The following is a 22,474-nucleotide window of genomic DNA, read 5'->3' as shown; positions in this document are numbered from 1 at the left end:
GGGCTCAACAGAAGGAAATAGTGATCATCAAAAAAATAAAATACAAGCTTTGAGGAAATCTCTCTTTCTCCTCGCCTCTCCCACTCTCTATATTCTCTTTTTAATGAGTAGGTAAGGTGGAAGCACCATCTTAAAGAGTTGGATGTGTACCAACAATGTAAAAATTGATTGTGTCCGTTGTAATAATAGGACGCCGAAGATTATGAAAGTATCAATTCAAAGATTCGGTTTTGATGATCTGTTGAATAGCTACCGGGTCGTGTAATACATGAATGACTTTCAATCACTACATGACTTTCGCATTACTACAAGACTTTCGTATCACTACATGACTTTCAATCACTACATGACTTTCGATCACTACATGACTTTCAATCACTACATTACTTTCAATCACTACATTACTTTCAAATCACTACATGACTTTCAAATCACTACATTACTTTCAAATCACTACATGACTTTCAAATCACTACATGACTTTCAAATCACTACATGACTTTCAATCACTACATGACTTTCAATCACTACATTACTTTCAAATCACTACATGACTTTCAAATCACTACATGACTTTCAATCACTACATTACTTTCAAATCACTACATGACTTTCAAATCACTACATGACTTTCAATCACTACATTACTTTCAAATAACTACATGACTTTCAAATCACTACATGACTTTCAATCACTACATGACTTTCAATCACTACATGACTTTCAAATCACTACATGCTTTCAATCACTACATTACTTTCGCATCACTAGTGCTTAATGGCTTTTTGCTTATGTTCAGTTACATCATAGGAAACGTTCGTTCCCTAGTTAATACTTATTTTAAGAAGCTATAGGGAGGTCTTATAAGAACTTAAAAGGAATTTGAATTGACAGTAAGCCGCTATATAATGAACATATGGTTCAACTTTGGAATAATTAAAACAAGCATAAGCCTCTTGTCCAAATAAATTTAGTTAAAATATTTGATTCTGTAAAAGGCAGTATTTTTATCTTGTGAATAATTGGACCGGAAGTGCCTAGGAATCTTGGCCAAACGATCATGTCGTCCACGAGAATTTTTTTTTTTTTAATTTGTGATAAAAGAGAAACTGCGTGGAGACTGCGGGTGGAGTGAGACCGGGAGAGGGGGCGTCTGGTGTTCCACCGGCGTGGGATTCTGAACTGAACAGAGAGAGAGAGAGAGAGAGAGAGAGAGAGAGAGGGAGGGAGGGAGAGAGAGCGAGAGGATAAATAAGACAACGGGTTTACTACATATTCAGGGAGGAAATTAGTTCTCAGAGCGATGTGAGTCTAACAGTCTAGAACGGAGATTGTTGCTGCTGCTGTATTTTTAGTGTCGACGTAGGTCCGTTCATCAGACGATGGTTACAGCTGGGTAGTCGTTGTCATTAAAGTAATGGTCTCTGAGGGGCAGTATGGGGTCAGCAGTTTAAAGTGCATGACAAAATGGGATTGATTCTGAGCAGACTGGACTCATTTGATTTTAGGGTTGAGTAAGAGATACATATGTAGGTCTATAGGTTGGTAGGAGAAATAAAGTGTACAAGATTTGTACCAGACAGAGTGAGTTGATATACGCTTTGTAAGTATGACTAGAACTACCTTCAGCGAATTATTTTTATTTAATTTATGAATTTATATTTTAGTAATGTAACACCGCGCCTAATTAAATTGTATTGAAACGGAGAAAGCCAAGGTAAGTATTCCTATAGCCAGTAGCGAACCAACCAGCACCAAACCAAATAGCCTCTCGTGGACGTCAGTCAGACTTTTTAAGGTTTCCGAAATCTTTGTCCATTTTTTGTTGAAATCTTTGGCACGGCTTCTTTCTCTCTTTGCACCGTTTGACCAAAACACTTTATTATAAACTTCTCTTTAATATTACTTGCCCCTTTTTAGACCACTTCGACCTCCCCCCTTCACCCGCTCTAATGGTATCGGGTTGACCGAATTGTCTTAATCACCCTTACATAAGGTGGGCTTCCTGTTAGGTAGCCTACAATAGTGTAACACAAAGGCGGCCTCATTTTATTGTGATACTGAATAACTTTAGAGGGGACTGTGTTGAAAGATTAAAACAAAAGTCATATTTATGTTAGTTTGTTGTTTGTTAAATAGGTGAAAATAAAAAGGGGGGGGGAAATCACTCTACACTGAAGACTCAAAGGGTCGGGACAGGTAGGAAAAGAGGGAGGGGGGGGTAAGCGACAAAACAATTGTTAGTACCTCTCAATCTGTTATACCATGGAATAAATACAATGACTCTTTACAATAGTTAAGAATTATAAGGGTATTTAAAAAGACAGAACATAATAACATTTTTTAAAGCATGGAATGGGTTGCTTGAGTCAGCCAGGAAAACCAGTGACTTGGCAGAGATTAGGTCATTGATCAACATGCATGACTAGATTGGTCTAGGCACACGCGTAGGACGTAATCATTTTCTTTTTCTTGTATTTTATAAGATATGATAATTTTTTTTTTTAAATGTGTGATTTATACGTGGGATTAGGGAGGAGAAGGAAGCTCATCTCCCCAGGTAAACAAAAATGCGACGGCTTAAAAATGTGAATTTTAATTAATTTAATGGACTCAACAAAACAAAATAGCATATTCAGAAAATGAGATATTATCTGCCTGCTCTGGAAAACCACTGCGCAGTTCATCTCAGATATAAGACTGGATCTCTGAGACCCTGTGAATGAGAACGCACAATGAGAAAAGCATTTTCTTCTAGAATAATAAAAATATGGCAATGTCCTTGAGTCCGAAGATTAAGGATAAGTGCAGTGTTTCAAACTCAAGCCCAGTTGTGACCTGCATATTTTCCCGCAACTCCTGTAGACAAAGCCTTTGTCCGTTGGCTGTCTATTTGAGAGTAACAATAGTTGACCTAATATCAGCTACAATCTTGTTTTAAAATCAAATGGCAAGTAAAGCTTATTGCCCTACACAGGAGACAAAGTACAAGTCCCTTCATCGCGTTTTTTTTTTATAAAAAAAAGCTTATTAAAGGGAAAAAACTTCGCACAACAACTATATCTCTTAAAAAAGTAGAAGTTATTTCTCTCATTCGATATCAAACAAAATAATTAATGAGCATTAATTAATTGACTAATTGGTTAATTTTTAAATTGATTAATGTTTTATTAGTTACAATAAATAATTGTTTAAAGTTTCAACTTGATCCAAGAATACATGTAGAGGAAATAAAGTTTACAAACTTTTTACCAAACAGACTACAAAAAAAAGTGAGTTGATATAACCCTAGTTATACCCACCGAAAATCGAATGCGATATATACAGTTTCGATAAATATCAATGTATTTTTTTTACCAGTGCGTCTATACGGTGTTATGACGAGTCTCGAAAGCGCTTCAGGGACACACTCAAAGCTTCTCTGAAGGCGTTCAGCAGAGACAAAGCCACCTGGGAGACGGAGGCACATGACAGAGCATCTTGGCGTCGCGCTGTGAAAGCTGGCGCACAGGTTGCTGAGGAAAAGAGAACATCGCTGGCAGAGGAAAAACGCCAGAGAAGAAAAGCAAGGCCCACGACACTAGCTCCAGCTGGAATAACCTGCCCAGTGTGCAGCCTAACATTCCGGCCTCACATAGGTCTCACCAGCCACACGAGAAGGCATGGAACCCCAGTGCGAAGATCTCAGCCCCCTGGATGACAAAGTGGTCATCATCGAACCACGATGGACGAACTGTATATGGCGAGTCTCGAACAAAAGACTAAAGACATTCTTAGATTTCACAAATTTGACAGTGGCAGACATTCTATATCATGTAAAGATTCTACGTTGTTGTTTACCACAGTAATGTTCTAAATCATTACTTACCACAGTAATGTTCTAAATCATTGCTTACCCCAGTAATGTTCTAAATCATTGCCTACCCCAGTAATGTTCTAAATCATTGCTTACCCCAGTAATGTTCTAAATCATTGCTTACCCCAGTAATGTTCTAAATCATTGCTTACCTCAGTAATGTTCTAAATCATTACTTACCTCAGTAATGTTCTAAATCATTACTTACCCCAGTAATGTTCTAAATCATTGCTTACCCCAGTAATGTTCTAAATCATTGCTTACCCCAGTAATGTTCTAAATCATTACTTACCCCAGTAATGTTCTAAATTGCTCAGAATTTCGTGCTAGAATATTGACTACCTACCTCCAGACAAAACTTCCTGTATTTTTTTTTTTTTTACACGTCACGTGACCTGACAATGTCACGAAACAAATGTCAAGCAATTTTTTTTTTCAATTTTCTTTACGCTCTGTCAAATTGTTTTATGTAGTGGAAATAAGACTCATGTCACTGTAACCCACATTCACGTTGTAAATACAATCAGTATATGAGCTCAAAGACTCGACTAAAAGCAAGATGGGATATATAAATAATTTAAAAAAAACGACAACAAAGCTTATATTAAGTGTAATGGTATCAATTAGTTTGTATCAGTCATGTCATTATATATATATATATATATATATATATATATATATATATATATATATAATATATATATATATATATATATATAATATATGTATATATATATATATATATATATGTATGTATGTATGTATGTATATATATATGACTGACCTAGACATAATAAATATGTGCAATTAAAATTGTTTTCACCATTAGTTTTTGTCTAACTTTTAGCTTTCTCAATGCGCTATGATGTCAATCGTCTGGCCAGTTGTGAAGGGAAGGGAAGAAGGGGGGTATCTTGTTAATGTTTACATGATCGTTTTTCAAATGCATGAAAAAAAATGTTCACTCAGGACTCGATTCCTCAAGGGAACTAATTCAACTTATACCTCCCCATCTGTCAAGTACGATTTTTTTTTAATTGATTCTTGTGTTGTCAGGTAAAATATAATAATTATTCGAAATTTCAGCCTTATCCGAGATTGGGTGTGGAGAAATAAGATGTACAAACTTTTGAACATACACACAGACAGACAGACAGTGAGTTGGTATAAGCTTTCTAAAAATAACAACAAACCAAGAGTAATGACAACAGCATCCTTACGAATGACAAGAGAGACAATGACATCATCGCTTAGCACAAGGACAACAACAACAACAAAGAAATTTATTTTTTTTTTAAACATTTTCCGCACCTATAAAAATTGAACTTTGCCCTTTTTTTTTTTTTACTTAAATCACATTTGAACCACAAGAAGGTCACGTGTTATTTTGTTTAGACCTCTAGATAGACGTGTACATTAACAAACATTCATTTATTCGATTCCATATAAACTACTTTGATTTCCAACATGTTTCACGTAATCGCAGAATAACATAAGTCTTGAACTGTTCACATACAGTAGATCAGTTTGTCATTTTAACCCATGTGTTTACATCAGCTCTGTTATCGTAGCGCCTAGAGCCAACATTATACGTTTGTTAACAGCGCTTTTGGGGGGAACGGTGGTCGAGGGGCTAAGCGCTTGGCTCCCGAACCTGGAGTCCTGGGTTCGAATCTCGGTGAAGACCTGGATTTTGAGGTTCGGGATTTTTAGGGCGCCCCTGAGTCCACCCAGCTCTAATGGTTACCTGACTATAGTTGTGGAAAGTAAAGGCGGTTGGTCGTTGTGCTGGCCACACGACACCCTGCTCGTTAACTGTTGGCCAAAGAAACACCTGAGTTTAACATGCCCCATTGATCGCATGGTCAACTACTTACTAACAGCGCTTTATAAATTAAAGCATTATTCCCCTTTAGACGCGCTAGTTGATTACACAAGTGACATCCCTTGACGAATAATTTCGTTCCCTTTTACACACACACACACACACACACAAACAATGAAAATAGTTGTGACACTGACAAAATAGTTGTGACACTGACAAATAGTTATGACACTGACAAACGGTTGTGACACTGACAAACGGTTGTGACACTGACAAAATAGTTGTGACACTGACAAATAGTTATGACACTGACAAACGGTTGTGACACTGACAAACGGTTGTGGCACTGACAAATAGTTGTGACACTGACAAAATAGTTGTGACACTGACAAACATTTGTGACACTGACAAACAGTTGTGACACTGACAAATGATCAGCTTACCCGTTTTGACATACTGACTTGGCTTCTCCGATGCGGCACTTAAGGAAGTCTTCCTCCAGATGATGACCACGATGATAATGTAGCAGACGGCGATGACTATGGCGGGAATGAAGAACAAGACGATACAGATGCTGGTCATGTACAGCTGAGAAACAAGGGAGGAAATCCAAAAGTTAGTTTAGAAAATACAAAAAGAAACTCTTTGGCTTTATCTCCTGGCTAACTAACTTTCTATGAATCTTAATCTCTACAATAATCTCTTTATCTCTCTTTATGAGTTCACTTTCTTTTTTAATCCCTCACACTGTCTTTACTTTAGAAATTTTGTATTCACAGACTCGCTTTCATTAAATTAATTTTGTAATTTTCTCGTTTCTCAATTTCATCTTTCAAAAAAAAAATAAATCTTTTTTTTTCTAAATTTTTCTAAACATTTCCCTGGTCTTGTAAAATATCTTTCTTCTTCTTTCTTTCTTTCTTTTAAATGTCTCCCTAGTTCCACTCTCTTACCTTACGTTTTTTTCATTCTTTATTTCTTTCTTATTATTTATCTGGCTTTTCTTTTGGGTATGATTTTCTTTCTAAATGTCTTTCACCATTTACAAAATGGCTTTCAGTATTTCTAAATGCTTTTTTTTTCTTTTAGCTTAATACTGCATTATATTTTCACTGCTTTTTCTAAATGTCTTATATATATATATATATATATATATATATATATATTATATATATATATATATATATATATATATATATATATATATATATATATATATGTGTGTGTGTATTTTATAGTAGAATGTAGGGCGTATGTATGTATGTCCCGAAAGGAATTCAAAACCGTTTGACAAATCTTTATAAAAATTGTCAGAAATGTTCCATTGGTACTAACTTAGACCGTAGTGTATGTATTGTAAACCTAAAACAAACTTAAGACCTAAAAAAAAAGTTGACCAACTCTATGAAAGCATTATAACTTAATCGATCTAGGCCATGTTTACATGAGAAAAGATCGAAAGGATCTAGATCTAGATCTAATTTTTAAAACTAAACTTTGCGCAGATAGTTTTTACTTTGACACATTAAAATATAAAATATAGCCTGTTGAGTGCATTATGTAATAAAATTAACCTTCAAATTTGTGTTTCAAAAGCATTTTTACATAAATTCGTTAATTATATCTGCCAATTTAGACGTCCTGAAGTACATTCTTTCATTAGACATTACCCGAAATGTTACAAATCACTCTATTCCTAGGTCTAAAACTCTAATTCATCTCTAAGATGATAGAACTTCTATTCGCACAAATAGTTTTATAATTAAACACATGAACATACTAATTATAGTTCTATTCATTTCATATTTTTAATCAAATTAACATTCAAATTTGTTTTTCTAAAGCATTTTTCATACATTCGTTCGCTAGAGCTGCGAAGCCGTGTTGAGATATATTCTAATAGTTTCATTCATTCGCGTAAATCTAATTAAAAAGGTCACGCATGCGCACGCGCAGAATGAACTTTATCCAAGCCAATATTTTACTCCAGATTAGTCTAGATCTAGATCTATGTCTAACTTAAGATCAACTTTATACTTTAACACATAAACATACAAAATTTAGTGTATTCATTTCAAATTTTAATAAAATATATGTAGGCCCACATTATTTGAAAAAAATGCATTTAAGTCGATTAGCTATTTTTAGAGCTCCATTCATACTATTTTTACATTCACGCATTCCGCATTCGCTTTACTTATAACATTATTATTTCGTTTAATTGTTTATTAAACACTCTCACTGACTATATCGACCGTGATACGCAAATAAAGACCCGCGGGCCGAGGGTAATATACGTCTAGTATATATATATATATATATATAAACGACTTACTTTCTTTCTTTCGAATTTTTTTGTTTTGTCAACTACCACTTGACCACATACTGACTCACGCAGTATCGACTCACGCTTGATATATTTTCCTCTGTCTCCCCTTCACTCTTAATCTTCGTGCATTGAGTAATGAGTACCGGCATGACCTTCACCTTTGTGACTTTTATCACTCTGATTGGCTCTTCAATTTTTTTACATTTTTTGTTTTGGTATCTTGAATTCTCATATATCCAAGTATTTAGCACGCATAAATACCAATCGCGAGGTTGGTTTAGCTTTATAAATTTCCATTAGGACAGTTAAATTAATTTGTAATACAATTTAGTGTAATTGGGCAGCTTAATCTTTATTATAACATATGTTTATCAATATGTTAAATGTGTTAATTTTAATTATAGATTTAAAACTCTACCAAAGTTTAGTTTGGTTGATTCAAGCAACCTGACGTATTATGGTACAAGATGATGAAATTAAAAGTTTGAACAAGAGTTATTCCCAGAATATGGTGCGAAAAATGGTTGTATACTTTTTACATAAATATTAAAGAGTCAAATGTGAATGATGAAGATGAGATTATTTTATAGTCCCAACTTGACTTCAATCGTCCATTCAGCATTAATACTATAACAGTAACAATATAGACCCAAACACAAATAACATATACACAACGGAAGGATAGATCTGATATAACTGTGGCGTATTGAGCACCAATTGTGTATAAGAATTTTATGTTTTAAAGAGGCTTTTGTCCATATAACATTCTTCAAGAGATTGCAACTGTTTTTGTCCCTTTTGAATGATATAAGATGATATAAGATGATGTAAGATACGTCCGTTTATCGGCAAGTGTGAAAAATGTGTGAATGATGTATGAATATGTTAAGGACGCTTTTCAAACTTTGTTATCTATGGGGGGCAGATGATGTAAAAATCGTCTGTTTTTTATTGAAGACGGTTAACGAGGGTGTCATGTGGCAAACACAACGACCAACCGCCTTTACTTTACCCAACTTATGTCGGGTACCCATTAGAGCTGGGTGGACTCAGGAGCGTTCTAAAAATCCCGAAAATTCAAAATCAGGTCTTCTCAGATTCAAACCCACGATCCCTCTGTTCGAATGCATAGCGCTTTATCACTCAACCACCACGATGTGTGAATGATGCGATAATATCTTGACCCTCTTAGTGAAATTAGTTAAAGAAAAGACTCCATCGTCATGAGCTTCCAATCGCGAAAATGCTGAGATTACAAAGAAACAGTAAATTATTGGAAATGTCTTGCTTTGCGCTCGAATATGGCCATGAGTCTTTGTTACTATGAGGTAGACTAGGGTACAAAAGAAACCATCTACATTTAGATAAGTAAAGTATAAGTATAAGTATAATAAGTAAAAAGATAAGTAAAGAAGATAAGTAAAGAAGATAAGTAAAGAAGATATGTAAAGAAAGTAAATAAGAAGATAAGTAAAGAAGATAAGTAAAGAAGATAAGTAAAGAAGATAAGTAAAGAAGATAATAAAGAAGATGATAAAGAAGATAAGTAAAGAAGATAAGTAAAGGAGATAAGTAAAAAAGATAAGTAAAGAAAGTAAATAAAGAAGATAAGTAAAGGAAATAAGTAAAGAAAGTAAATAAAGAAGATAATAAAGAAGATAATAAAGAAGATAAGTAAAGAAGATAAGTAAAGAAGATAAGTAAAGAAGATAATAAAGAAAATAATAAAGAAGATAAGTAAAAAAGATAAGTAAAGAAGATAATAAAGAAGATAATAAAGAAGATAAGAAGATAATAAAGATGATAAGTAAAGAAAGTAAATAAAGGTAAGTTAAGAAGATAAGTAAGGAAGATAAGTAAGGAAGATAAGTAAAGAAGAAGTAAAAAAGATACGTAAAGAAGATAAGTTCATAGAAAAAAAAACAAGCACACATCAGAAAAGGTCTTATAACTGTACATGTGATTTTACTACATGTGATTTATCTGTAAGTTACACCTTTTATATGACGCTGTTTGGAGGTGTTACAGTAAGTGTTTTTGTTATTTGATTCTCTTAATTGTGATAGAATTGCAAGTGATTTTATTATAGGTGATTTTACTATGCATGCATTCACTATAACTATTTTACTATATGAGAGTCTACTATATGTTGGTCCACGCTAAATGTGACTCCACTTTAATTTATTTTACAATATGGTGAATATGGGATTTGATTTTATGCGATTCTACTATAAGTCATTTCACTATCTCTATATAAGAGTCCACTATAATCAATTTCCCTATAAGTGATTATACGTGGATCCACTAAATGGAATTCCTCTGTAATTAGTTCAGTATATATTCGATCTTACTATTTGTGACCCTATTATAAGTCATTTTACTCTCAGTACATCTATTCTATGAGTCCACTAATGGTCCACTAAAACAGATTTTACTATACATCATTTTACTGTAGATCTATGTGATTCCATTACATGTAATTCCTCTAAATATGATTCCAATAAATAGTATTCTCCCAAAGAAGTGGACACATTAAATGTGTGGCTACTAAATGTGATTCTACTAAATATATCTTTACTATTTACGAATGAGTCTGTCAGGGGGAGGTATGGCGAGAATGAATGTTAGTTTGATATTTTGGTATGATTGTTATATCCCTTTGTTATGAATGCAAAATGTTGCACGTGTTATGAACTGAATGATTTAGTCTTCGTTTAATGTCCGAGAGAGTGTGTTTAGTCAGTAAGGTCTTGCTCCCGGTCCAGGAAGGTTGGACGTTTACTTCCTGGACTGGTGTTTGTTGATTAATAATATTTGAGAGTTGATTTCATTATGTGCTTATTGAATATTAAAGTACTATTCGTATTTCAAAGGATATCTATAGTTGGAGTTTCAGTGTATCCAGTAGTAATTGTTCTAATGTGAGTAACTAAGCAAGTACTAATAAGTGTAATTGAGTATTCATACCACTAACGAGCCAAGTCAAGACAAGCTAAGAAAAGAACCTTCTGACAGAGTCCTAACACATCTGGATCAACTCACCCGCCACACCCACTGCTGAGGGAACTCGATCCAGCACTGCCACTTCCCGTTGACCAGCATCAGCCTGTTGATGATTAGCATGGGGATCGAAAAGACCAGAGCTAGACTCCAGGCGAGCCCAATTAAGATCCTTATTCTGAGCCCTGCAAGAAAAAATGTCAAAAAATATCAAGTGTCCCTTAAAATTAAATCTTATCTTATCTTATACAATACAGACGTTTCTTAAAAAAAATGAAGATGATTACGTCCTACGCGTCATGCATTCAGTCATGCATGTTAACCAATGACTTAATTTGTAACACTTAAATTCTTTTATCAATTAGGCATTGGTAAAAATATGACTTTAACGAAGCAAAATATAATTAAATATTTTTTAAACAAAGCTTATCTAAGTGGAAAAACCGCAAAGTCACTGCCACATTTCTAAATACTGCAGGAATACGCTCTCTTTTTTTCAACATAAAACAAAAATTATTACTATACTACTAATAATAATTATTATACTATAGTTAATAATAAAACCAATTGATTAACTAATTGGTGAATTTTTTATCGATTCAAGTATTTTCATCGAACATAAATAATTGTGCAAAATTTAAACTTGATCAGAGAATGGGAAGTGGGAGAAAAATCATGTGCAAAACATAATAAAGGAAATAACTCCACATATGCAGCCACCGCTAGCGGATCCAGAACTTTGGAGTGAGGGGGGGGGCGATTTTTCTCCAAACCCTAACCCTAACGCTCAGTAAACCCTAATCCTATGCATAAACATGCTTACTGCCTTTTCAAAACAATGACATCAATTATAAGACTTCGGTTAGGCCAGGGGAGGCGCGGTGGCTGAGCGGTAAAGCACTTGGCTTCTGAGCCGGGGGTCCCGGGTTCGAATCCTGGTGAAGACTGGGAATTTTAATTTCTGGATCCTTTGGAGCCTCTGAGTCCACCCAGTTCTAATGGCTACCTGACATTAATTGGGGAAAAGTAAAGGCGGTTGGTCGTTGTGCTGGCCACATGACACCCTCGTAAACCGTATGCCACAGAAGCAGATGACCTTTACATCATCTTCCCAATAGACCACAAGGTCTGAAAGGGGAACTTTTTTTTTTTTTTTTTTTTACCAGAAGCTATAAAATACAAACTATCAACAACCACATTCCGAGTTCTCTCTTCCCAATTTTACATTACAAGCAACCTTCTCTGCAGGCAGGGGCGTAACTAGGGATTTGGGGGCCCGGGGGGATTGACCTCTTTGGGGGCCCCTTGCATTTTGACATTCGACATATGACATGGAATAATGTACGCAAAAATATATAAGCCCCAAATCAAATTGGTTCAGTATATCAGTAAACTTAACAAAAAGTAATCAAGACTCTTTTAATGAATAAAAGCTTTGTTTATTAGTTAAATAATGCACAAGTGACAAATCTCAATTGATATCGCTTCATGTCGTGCATTCTGTGCATCAAAGACATCTATAACATCAACTACATCGATACTTTCTAGTATTTGTGACTTCACTGACATTAAAGCCAAGATAAGCCTTTCTTGTGTCATTGTGCTCCTGAGATAGCTTTTGATGAACTTGAGCTTTGAGAATGATCTCTCACATGACGTAATGGAAGTGGCATGAGTTAGCAGTATTCGGAGGAGGTTGCAAAGTTTGAGCACACGTAATTACCATATGAAGCCTGTTTCCTTAATATGTCTATTGGTGATTGTATTACTGGTTTGTTGATGAAAAGTGCTCGTGCATCAATGACATCATACAAACAGGAAAAGTAGCACAGTTTGTCATAAGCGGGTCTTCATCTAACAGGTATCTTGGTTCAAGAAGAAACCCAAAGGTATCCATTTTCTTTCCAGCCTTTGGAATCTGCCCTTCATCTCCATATGAAATCTGTCCAGCACTTCTGTCGCAACACGTTTGAATTGCAGTTCTATTGACAGTCCTACATTAAAACTCAACTTCCCATCAAGTCTTTTCTTTCTTCTATAGCTTTTATATAGCGTTACTTTCATGCTTATAGCATGCTCAGAGCGCTTTGGTCCAATCTAGAAGTTGGTTTTCCGTTCTGCCTTTAGGCGCTCAGTAAACGCAACTCTGCCCGAGTCGGGTGTCGAACCTCGAGTCCCCTTCTAGGTAGCCAAGACAAGCCAAGTTCAAGCGCACTTAGCCTCTCGACCACGCTTCCCACAGGGATTACAGGGAATCCATAGTATTCACTACCTTCTTTTGCTTTTTTGATGGATTGGGTTTTTGTCAGTTTCTCATCATTTTGCAGAAAGCATGAAAGGGTACTAATTTCTTTAGCAGCTTTCCATATATGCAGTCCAGACTTTTGTAGTTTCTTCCGAACTATATTAATTGGGAGCAAGAGCTTTGACCAGAATTCAAGATAAGCAAAAAATTCTTAATTTCCCACTGCATGAAGAAGATTCTGTCCTAATATTATATGGTACTACGTCATTGTTGGTTGTTTATGTTTTGTGCGCAAGCAAAAGGATTCAGAGCATACAAAAGTGGGAAAGATCCATATCTCGTTATGCTCGAGTATAGAAATACTCCGATAAGTGGACTGCCGTATTTACCATCACAACTGGTGACGAGTAGAAGACTCAGGGAATCATTCGAACTGATCCCAAACTTTTGAAACCATCGGTAGCTGAAAATGCAGAGACATTACTCAACGAACGACAGATGAAAAGCAAAGTGAAATACAATGCAAAAGCAAGACTACCTAAAGATTATTCTGTCGGAGAGTTCGTCTAGGTCAAACATGGCAGAAAGCAGTTGTCATAAAAAATATTCAGCACCCAGATCTTACACCATAAAGACAAACGAAAAAACATACAGAAGAAATCAACGCTTTTTGAATAAGAGTTTCGATGAAGACATCTCTGGGTACTATGATACCGATGGAGACAATGAACTGCAAACTGTTGGAACAAACGAAACAGACAGTTATAGACCAACGTCTAGAGAACTTGTTGTGCCAGTCAAGACAACAAGAAGTGGACGAATTGTTAAAGTTCCTAGTAGACAGGGCCGGCCTTAGGCCACTGCAGCCTATGCGGTCGCAGTGGGCCCCGCGCTTTCATAGGCCCCACGCTAATTCCAAGTGTACATTATTAAATTAAACCATTATAACGTATATAAAATAACAGGGTTTTCGTGATCTCCTGATTTTCCAGGGCCTCCAGGAAATCTCATGAAAAGGCAAAATATACGATAAAGTCCTGAACTTTTTTTTAATTTATTCAAATCTCCTGAAGAATAGACGAAATTGACATTTTGGGGTGCCAATAAATAAAAAGTGGCATTTCGAGCTTTCATTTGATAAAAATGTATTGCAAAGACGAAAGTAGGCCTATTTTCTAATTCAAAAAAAATAATATTGACATTATGCTCATCCCTACCCAGACTAGGCCCCGCGCGATCAGTTTTGCATAGGGCCCCCAAATGGTAGATATCACTCTTAAGAACTTTAAAAGGAAGGGTGTGATAATAACTTCAAAAGGAAGGATGTGCTAATATTATATGATATTACGTTATTGTTTGTTGTTTGTGTTTTGTGCGAAAGCAAAAGGATTAGATGGAAATAAAAATAGAGTTTCCATTGGATTGATGAAAGATGAATAGAGGGGTAATAACTCGAGTGTGAAGTTTAATTCTGAAATTATAGACGCCAAACCCGAATAATGGACTATTCTTGCATTATTAAGAATAACTTTTGGATCTGTTATACTCGATTCTGTAAATTTTGCTTCAAGGTTAATTAGTGTAGCCATAAAATACTCGCCATTTAGATCTATTATTAGTAAAGGTAACAAGATACCTGGAATTCGCTGTATATCATGCAGTTTTATTCGTGGCAACAAAGTTTAAAATGTAAAACTAACTTTAAAAAAAACTTTGATCTCTGTGGGAAAAAATATTTTTAAAATGTCAACAAAGTCAAAGTACTGATAGACCTAGATCTAGGTTTAGTCTTTGTGATAAATTTTTAATCCATAAATGTTGAAAAAAAAGACACCCGTTGACACTATTTGTCAATCAAATATATTAATTTATGTATTTACAAATAAATTTCGGACACCCATTTGGGGGCCCCCCCTAGGTGGGGGCCCGGGGGGATTTTAAATTTCTCCCCCCCCCTCCCCCCCCCTTAGTTACGCCACTGCCTGCAGGCACTAGCACTCAATGCACAAGGACCTTCTTGTCGCCTGTCTGAAAACGGCAAACATTAACATTACAGATAGGAATTCGAAGGACTCCTTCGTCGGATTCAATCTCGGGCTTCTCCTCGGCAAGGGGGGGGGGGGAACTAGGCACAAGTTCTTAGAACAATGATCTCACAAAACATTAAATGATCATCTAGTTTGGACAACATCGAAATATAATATATAATCTAATTAAAATATAATCTAATTGTTTTGAATATGGCGTTTTTCTGTGTAAAATAAAAAAAAAAACTAAACGATTAGCTTAATTAATTTTTAAATAGCAAAATGGTTTGCTTTTAGAAACAAAATAGTATTCGTTACATTTCACTTCAGCGAGCTAAAAAATATCATGAAACAAGACTTTTGAAATTATTCTTGTGGGGTATTTTTGTATACTAGAAAGTGACAGACAAATGGACAGAAGGACAACAAAAAACTAAAAGTAGATTTTAACTGTTAAAAACTGTAGAAATTCCTTTTTTTTTTTTAAATCTAAAACAGTGAAATTTTATTTTGCAATAAAAAACAACGAATTCACGGACTGTTTCAAAGCTTTCTTTTTCCTTTTCCAGTAACACCAAACCAACACACACACAGTATTACAAACATGAGTCAGATAATACTCGCAGACGTGAACAAGTTCCTAATGTTCCTCCTTGAATGTCAAGTTATATAATACAGTAAAAAAAGCAGTAACAATAGTCATATATTTAGCATTCTCTTTCGCTGTTAGGTATTGTTGTTCATGGATTAAATACTCTCAATATGGCAATTATAACTTAATGGATCTCACATTATATACCACCTGGATATAAAGTTGCGCTGTTTTTTAAAACCTTATATTGAATTATATCAAATTTGATACGATTTTAGGTCCTTAAATGTCTAGACGGGAAATAATATAGTCAGTTTCTTTTTTCAGACTTAGCGATCTATCGGTCAGATAATGTAGAGTTCATCTGTTTCTGTGGCCTAAGATTAACTAGGGTGTGGTGAGGTCAACACAACGAACAACCGACTTTACTTTTCCCTAATGTATGTCAGGTCGCTAGCGGATCCAGAATTTTGGAGGGGGGGGGGGCGATTTTTTTTCCAAACCATAACCCTAACGCCCAGTAAACCCTAACCCTAAGCTTATATTAGAATATAAAAAAAAAGCATGGTTTCTCAATCTTCGGCGAAAAAACAACAACAACAAAAAAAAAAAAACAGCCATGTTGAGGCCCTTCTCTTGACAGCTAGGGTGCCTGGGGGAGCGTTGTAAGCGTTGTAAGCTCCCCCAGTGGGGTCCGGGGCAAAGCCACGATGCCGAAAGCGTTATTTTGCATTCTTCACTGCAGAACCGCATTCTCCTAACATCTACAGCTCATTATTCATCCTATTAAAAAATGACTTTTTAAATAATATTTTACTTGAAAAATATTCTAATATAAATTTACAGGCCCTTAGTAAAGACAGTGATAATGAATAGTTTCCAATGGATGCCATCCTCTCAGACTTCGGATCACACCGCGTTAGGTGCCGGATATGGCCTTCGGGCCGTAGATTGGATACCACTGAGTAATGATAATAAAAGTTGAAAGTGTCAAAAAGTCATTCAAATTACAGAAAAACATCGTTTTTTTTTTCTTTTCAAACAATGTCCATCTTCTTGCGACATTGAACTCGACTTATTTACATACCTCAGATTTGTTTCCCTTTGGGACGTTCAAACAGAAATTATGATTATTTTCTTTAGACCAAAAACTTCAGGATGTATTGGAATTATGGGTAGTGCTCAAGACATGGACCATCCATAGACAATTCAGAGCCCAACCCTTCATAGAATGTGTCTAATTAATACCACCTCTATTTCCTATAAGGAAAACAAAATCATTCCATTTTACCCGCCCTCTGCCTCTCAAAACAAAATAAAAAGGAATAAAAAAAAACTCTACAATTTTTTGACCAGTGGATCGAAATTAGAATTAACCTCCGCCCCCCCCCCCCTCCCCTCTACTTACTGTCTCCGCTAAAGCTGAGTGGTCTGGCTATGGCGTTAAGCCGGTCCAGGCTGAGGGCCACCAGCGCGTAGGTGGAAGCGTAAGTGACCACCCCTTGTCCGTAGCGCACGACCTTACAGCCGACATTGCCGGCGTACCAGTCGATAGTGTTCTTCCAGACGATGTCCGTCAGTACGTTGATTAGTCCAGCGGAGAGATCTGTGGAATGGACCAGAAAATGTAATTACATAAGACGGCAGACGAATTATTAAATCATACCTTCTCCTTCAGTGTTATGGCAGGATAGGACTTCTATTTCTTTGTGTATTAAGTGAATCACAAGGTTCCCCCCCCCCCCCGTTCCAGTCTTTCCTCTTCACTTCTGCTATTTTTTGTATAAAGCTTATATCAACTAACTCTGTCTGTCTGTTGTAAAAAGTTTCATAAAAAGTTGTTGTTTTTTCCTCCCATTTGACATTCTCGGATCAAGTTAAAACTTTGCACAATTATTCATTGAACCTGACAAGACATGAATCTATTTAAAAAAAAACAACAATTAGTTAATCAATAGTTGGTGATTAATTAATTTGTTTGGTTTCGAAATAAGGTAATAAATGCTACTTAATGAGAGATGTGGAGATATGTATATATGGATTTAGTCCCTTATTGCGTTTGTCTTGATTATTCCGTTTGTCTTGATTATTCCCCCACTTCCCATTCTCGGATGAAATTTTGCATATTCATTCATAGTCGATAACGATACACGAATCAATCCAAAAAATTGCTAGCTAATCGTTTAGTACTAATAAATTAGCTAACGTTTTATAAAGCAGAGAGTTAGCTAAGTCCTGTGATTTTCTGAGAAATGGCTGTTTATAGCGGTTATTTCCCTTTAGATAAGCTTTGTTTTTTTTTTTTATATTCTTTTTTCTGTTGCTTGTTTTCCCTTTCATATTTTCCGGCAGCAATCAGACTAAAACATCTATTGATAAAATTTAAGGTTTCAGAAGCTCGCTTATAAAAGCAGTACTTAGTCTCTAGACTGGAAAGTTTTTATAGTTTTTGCAAGCTGAAGGTTAGCGTGGGAGAGAGTTTATCGATCCAAAATCACAAACAGGATGTTCTGCCTAATGAAGCTGTGATAATCTGAGATTTTGTTGTAAAGAAATGTCATCTATTTGCAAGGAACCCTTGGCTTTGCTGCACTCAGCAATCGAAAGGATATTGGATCAATTACTTGTCATGCTGCGGTGTCAGCTCTGAGTGTTTGTTTGTAAACTATTTTACATGTTTTGGATATTCCTTCAGATTCTGAAGATTAGTACATCCTATTTCAAACCACTTGAAGGACGATCGGAGATGGCAGCGGGCAGGGTTCGAACCCGGGACATTCGTGACTATCGTAACCTCAGTCTAGAACACATACCACACAACCACGGATGGCTGCCTGGTTGTGCGGTTTGCGCGCTGGACTGTCGTTCAGATTTATCGATGGTCGAGGGTTCAAACCCTGCCCTCTCCCATCCCCCGTCTTCCTGCGGGAGGTTTGGACTAGGAAGTAATTATCTTCAACTCTGAAGGAACATCCGAAACATGTAAAAACACTTTACAAAACATACAAAGACAGGCAGAGTTTGAATCTCAACAGATTAGTTTAGCGAATTATTTTCTAACTTTCTTAGAGTTTTCTCTCTTTTATTAGCTTTGTGTTATGCCTATAAGTCTGTTGACTGAGCGACCAGTGTGTGAGGTATGTTATATCCCTTAAGGAATTCTATTCTATTCTATTCTATTCAATAAGCAGTACATTAGCTTAACATTCAAATGAAAGCTAGATACAAAAAAGGTTAGCTATGGACATAAAGGGGCGGCTCTGACTATGCCAATAGAAATCTCATTTCATTTAGTTTTAAAATACCGACATAATTGTGTGTGAACTGTTCTACGTCCTTCGGATCCTTGCCTATTTGAGATTTGGGGCCCTTTATAAATCCGTGTATTATGTGTCAGTGTTGGGGGCCCTAAGTTATAGCTTGTGTTGCCTTTATGTCAGCGCTCACAAGGTGGACAAAAAAATCGCTTTAGGGACACCCTCAAAGCTTCTCTGAAAGCGTTCAGCATCAACCCAGCGACCTGGGAGACTGAAGCACAAGACAGAGCATCATGGCGTCGCGCTGTGAAAGCTGGCGCACAGGATGATGAGGAAAAGAGAACAAAGCTGGCAGAAGAAAAACGCCAGAGAAGAAAAGCAAGGTCCACGACACTAGCTCCAGCTGGAATAACCTGCTCAGTGTGAAGCCGAACATTCCAGTCTCACATAGGTCTCACCAGCCACATGAGGAGGCTCAAAACCCCATTGCAAAGACCTCAGCCCCCTGGATGACAAAAGTGGTCATCATCGAACCACGATGGACGAACTATATATAATGTCAGTGTTAAACATTTCTTTGGGGCACTAAGTTATAGCTTGTGTTGCCTCTAGGTCAGTGTTAAACATTTCTTTGGGGCACTAAGTTATAGCTTGTGTTGCCTCTATGTCAGTGTTAAACATTTCTTTGGGGCGCTAAGTTATAGCTTGTGTTGCCTCTATGTCAGTGTTAAACATTTCTTTGGGGCGCTAAGTTATAGCTTGTGTTGCCTCTAGGTCAGTGTTAAACATTTCTTTGGGGCGCTAAGTTATAGCTTGTGTTGCCTCTATGTCAGTGTTAAACATTTCTTTGGGGCGCTAAGTTATAGCTTGTGTTGCCTCTATGTCAGTGTTAAACATTTCTTTGGGGCGCTAAGTTATAGCTTGTGTTGCCTCTATGTCAGTGTTAAACATTTCTTTGGGGCGCTAAGTTATAGCTTGTGTTGCCTCTATGTCAGTGTTAAACATTTCTTTGGGGCGCTAAGTTATAGCTTGTGTTGCCTCTATGTCAGTGTTAAACATTTCTTTGGGGCACTAAGTTATAGCTTGTGTTGCCTCTATGTCAGTGTTAAACATTTCTTTGGGGCGCTAAGATATAGCTTGTGTTGCCTCTAGGTCAGTGTTAAACATTTCTTTGGGGCGCTAAGTTATAGCTTGTGTTGCCTTTATGTCAGTGTTAAACATTTCTTAGGGGCAATAAGTTATAGCTTGTGTTGCCTCTATGTCAGTGTTAAACATTTCTTTGGGGCAATAAGTTATAGCTTGTGTTGCCTCTAGGTCAGTGTTAAACATTTCTTTGGGGCACTAAGTTATAGCTTGTGTTGCCTCTATGTCAGTGTTAAACATTTCTTTGGGGCACTAAGTTATAGCTTGTGTTGCCTCTAGGTCAGTGTTAAACATTTCTTTGGGGCACTAAGTTATAGCTTGTGTTGCCTCTAGGTCAGTGTTAAACATTTCTTTGGGGCACTAAGTTATAGCTTGTGTTGCCTCTAGGTCAGTGCACAACAATATCAAGTACAGATTGTATCAATGCACTTTGAAATATTTGAACAGCTGATCTTCTTTAAGGGAAAAAATGATCCAAATGGAAAAAAAAATAGTTTCAAATTCTTAAAAGAGGCGTTTTGTTACGTCATGTCACACTGCCCAGGTGAAAATAAACACAAATTTTAATCAAGTGTCTGTCAAGTTAAGTTTAAAATTTAATGAAAATTTTAAAGCTGAAATTGTACATGGAAAATAACAAAAGTTGATATTACGTTGAAAGTAATGGAAGTATGAACATTAAAAGATTTCACGTTTCAGAATCAATACGTTTTTTGTCCGGGTCTGGAGCTGCTAGGGACATAATGGCATCACACACGATTTAAAAGGTTCATTACATGACGCAACAGAAACAATCAAAGTTCACCAAAAGAAACTGAAATGCGCGGCATAATCTATCATTTTAAGCGTCATCCTTTCAAAAGTAACTTAATACGAGAGTTCCTTTAATTCTTATAGTCCATTGCATAGCGTATCGATCACAATTCTGGAACAGAACAAATTATTCTCACAGTCAAATAAGGAAAAACCAACTTTAAAAAAAAGATTATATTACGTATCTTTAAAAAAAAGATTATATTACGTATAGTATCAATTAGTTTGAATAAGTCATGTCAGTAAATTTGTAATAGATCTAGACTACAATAAATCTGTGCGATCAAAACAAGTTTGACCAATTGTTTTTGTTTAGCGCTATTTCTTGCTTTCAACTTCCTCAACACGCTAATACGTGACTGATCCGAACTAATTCAAACAACTATACTTAATATAAGCTTTGGTTTTTTTATTAAAGTTTTTTTTTTCTAGTGTTTTTCTTGTTAGCCTTGGTTTTGAATTCAAAACGATAATTTTCTCATTATGCTGGTCACGCCTGCTAGTGTGAAACAAATCCCTTCAGTTAGTATAAAGTAAATTGGAGCACTGGTCCAATAGGATAATACAATACAATTACTACCAAAAACATATATACTGTCACTGCACAAAGGCTTCAGTCATATATCATTACACATAAGAAATGTTTAAATTCTTCGCCTCCTGTAGTTTTCCTCAAAGGTTATTTTATCAGAAAATATTAATTTGATAGGTCAGTGTACGCTCAAAATTTCAACTTACGAACTAATGACGTTAAATAATGTTTAACATTTTGTTTTCCAAACACAGAGACAATAAAAACAAAGTTAGGACACGCGCACTGATACAAGTTACATGATATAGTGAGCTCACAAACAGCTAGCGAAATTAGCTATCGATTGGGAAAACCAGTGGCGTAGCTCAGTTAGAGCCTTAGAGGGGATATTAAAACCTAGAGATGAAACGAAGACCAGACATTTGCTGTGCGTGTATATAGAAAATGCAAACTTAAACTGTATTGCCATATCACGAGCTCCTCAGGGCTCGCAAAGACCTTTCTCCAGGGAACAGTACCAGGAAAAAAGAAGAAAAGCAAACAGAGAATGCGATGGGAGGACAACAGTCCATGACAGAAAGCGATTCTAGTCAAGGCGACAGTAGGAAGAGGAATGAAGAAAGACGGACGACAGACAGTTCATGTGTGGTGCTCTAAAGTTCTAACAGACTTAGGGGAAGGTGAAGATGAACTTGAGATTAGGTAAGCACTAACCAGCTATTGCAAGATTCAAGATGAAGATGTGCATCCTCGACTTCCGGGACTTGGTGGCGCAGATGACGATGACCACCAAGGTGTTGCCCAGGACGATGAGACTGAAGAGAATGTAGAGGAACGTCAGCTGTTCATCCTAA

At 36.1% G+C, this 22,474-nt stretch overlaps 1 protein-coding gene across 1 annotated transcript in view; it reads right to left on the bottom strand.

The window, feature by feature from the left end:
- The window catches only part of LOC106068352 (cardioacceleratory peptide receptor-like), a 165,915-nt gene that overhangs the window by 24,466 nt on the left and 118,975 nt on the right, over nt 1-22,474 (bottom strand). Inside the window, exons 3-6 of the mRNA XM_056013997.1 lie at nt 22,335-22,470; nt 17,284-17,481; nt 11,054-11,196; nt 6,126-6,270 (exon numbers count right to left, since the gene is read on the bottom strand). Of these exons, the coding sequence (XP_055869972.1) occupies nt 6,126-6,270; nt 11,054-11,196; nt 17,284-17,481; nt 22,335-22,470 (622 nt within the window). The remainder of the gene's footprint in view (nt 1-6,125; nt 6,271-11,053; nt 11,197-17,283; nt 17,482-22,334; nt 22,471-22,474) is intronic.

Source organism: Biomphalaria glabrata, chromosome 16, assembly GCF_947242115.1.
Source record: "Biomphalaria glabrata chromosome 16, xgBioGlab47.1, whole genome shotgun sequence".
NCBI classification, from domain to species: Eukaryota; Metazoa; Mollusca; class Gastropoda; family Planorbidae; genus Biomphalaria; species Biomphalaria glabrata.
Note: the sequence above shows the minus strand (reverse complement) of the source record. Positions and strands in the feature narration are given on the sequence as shown.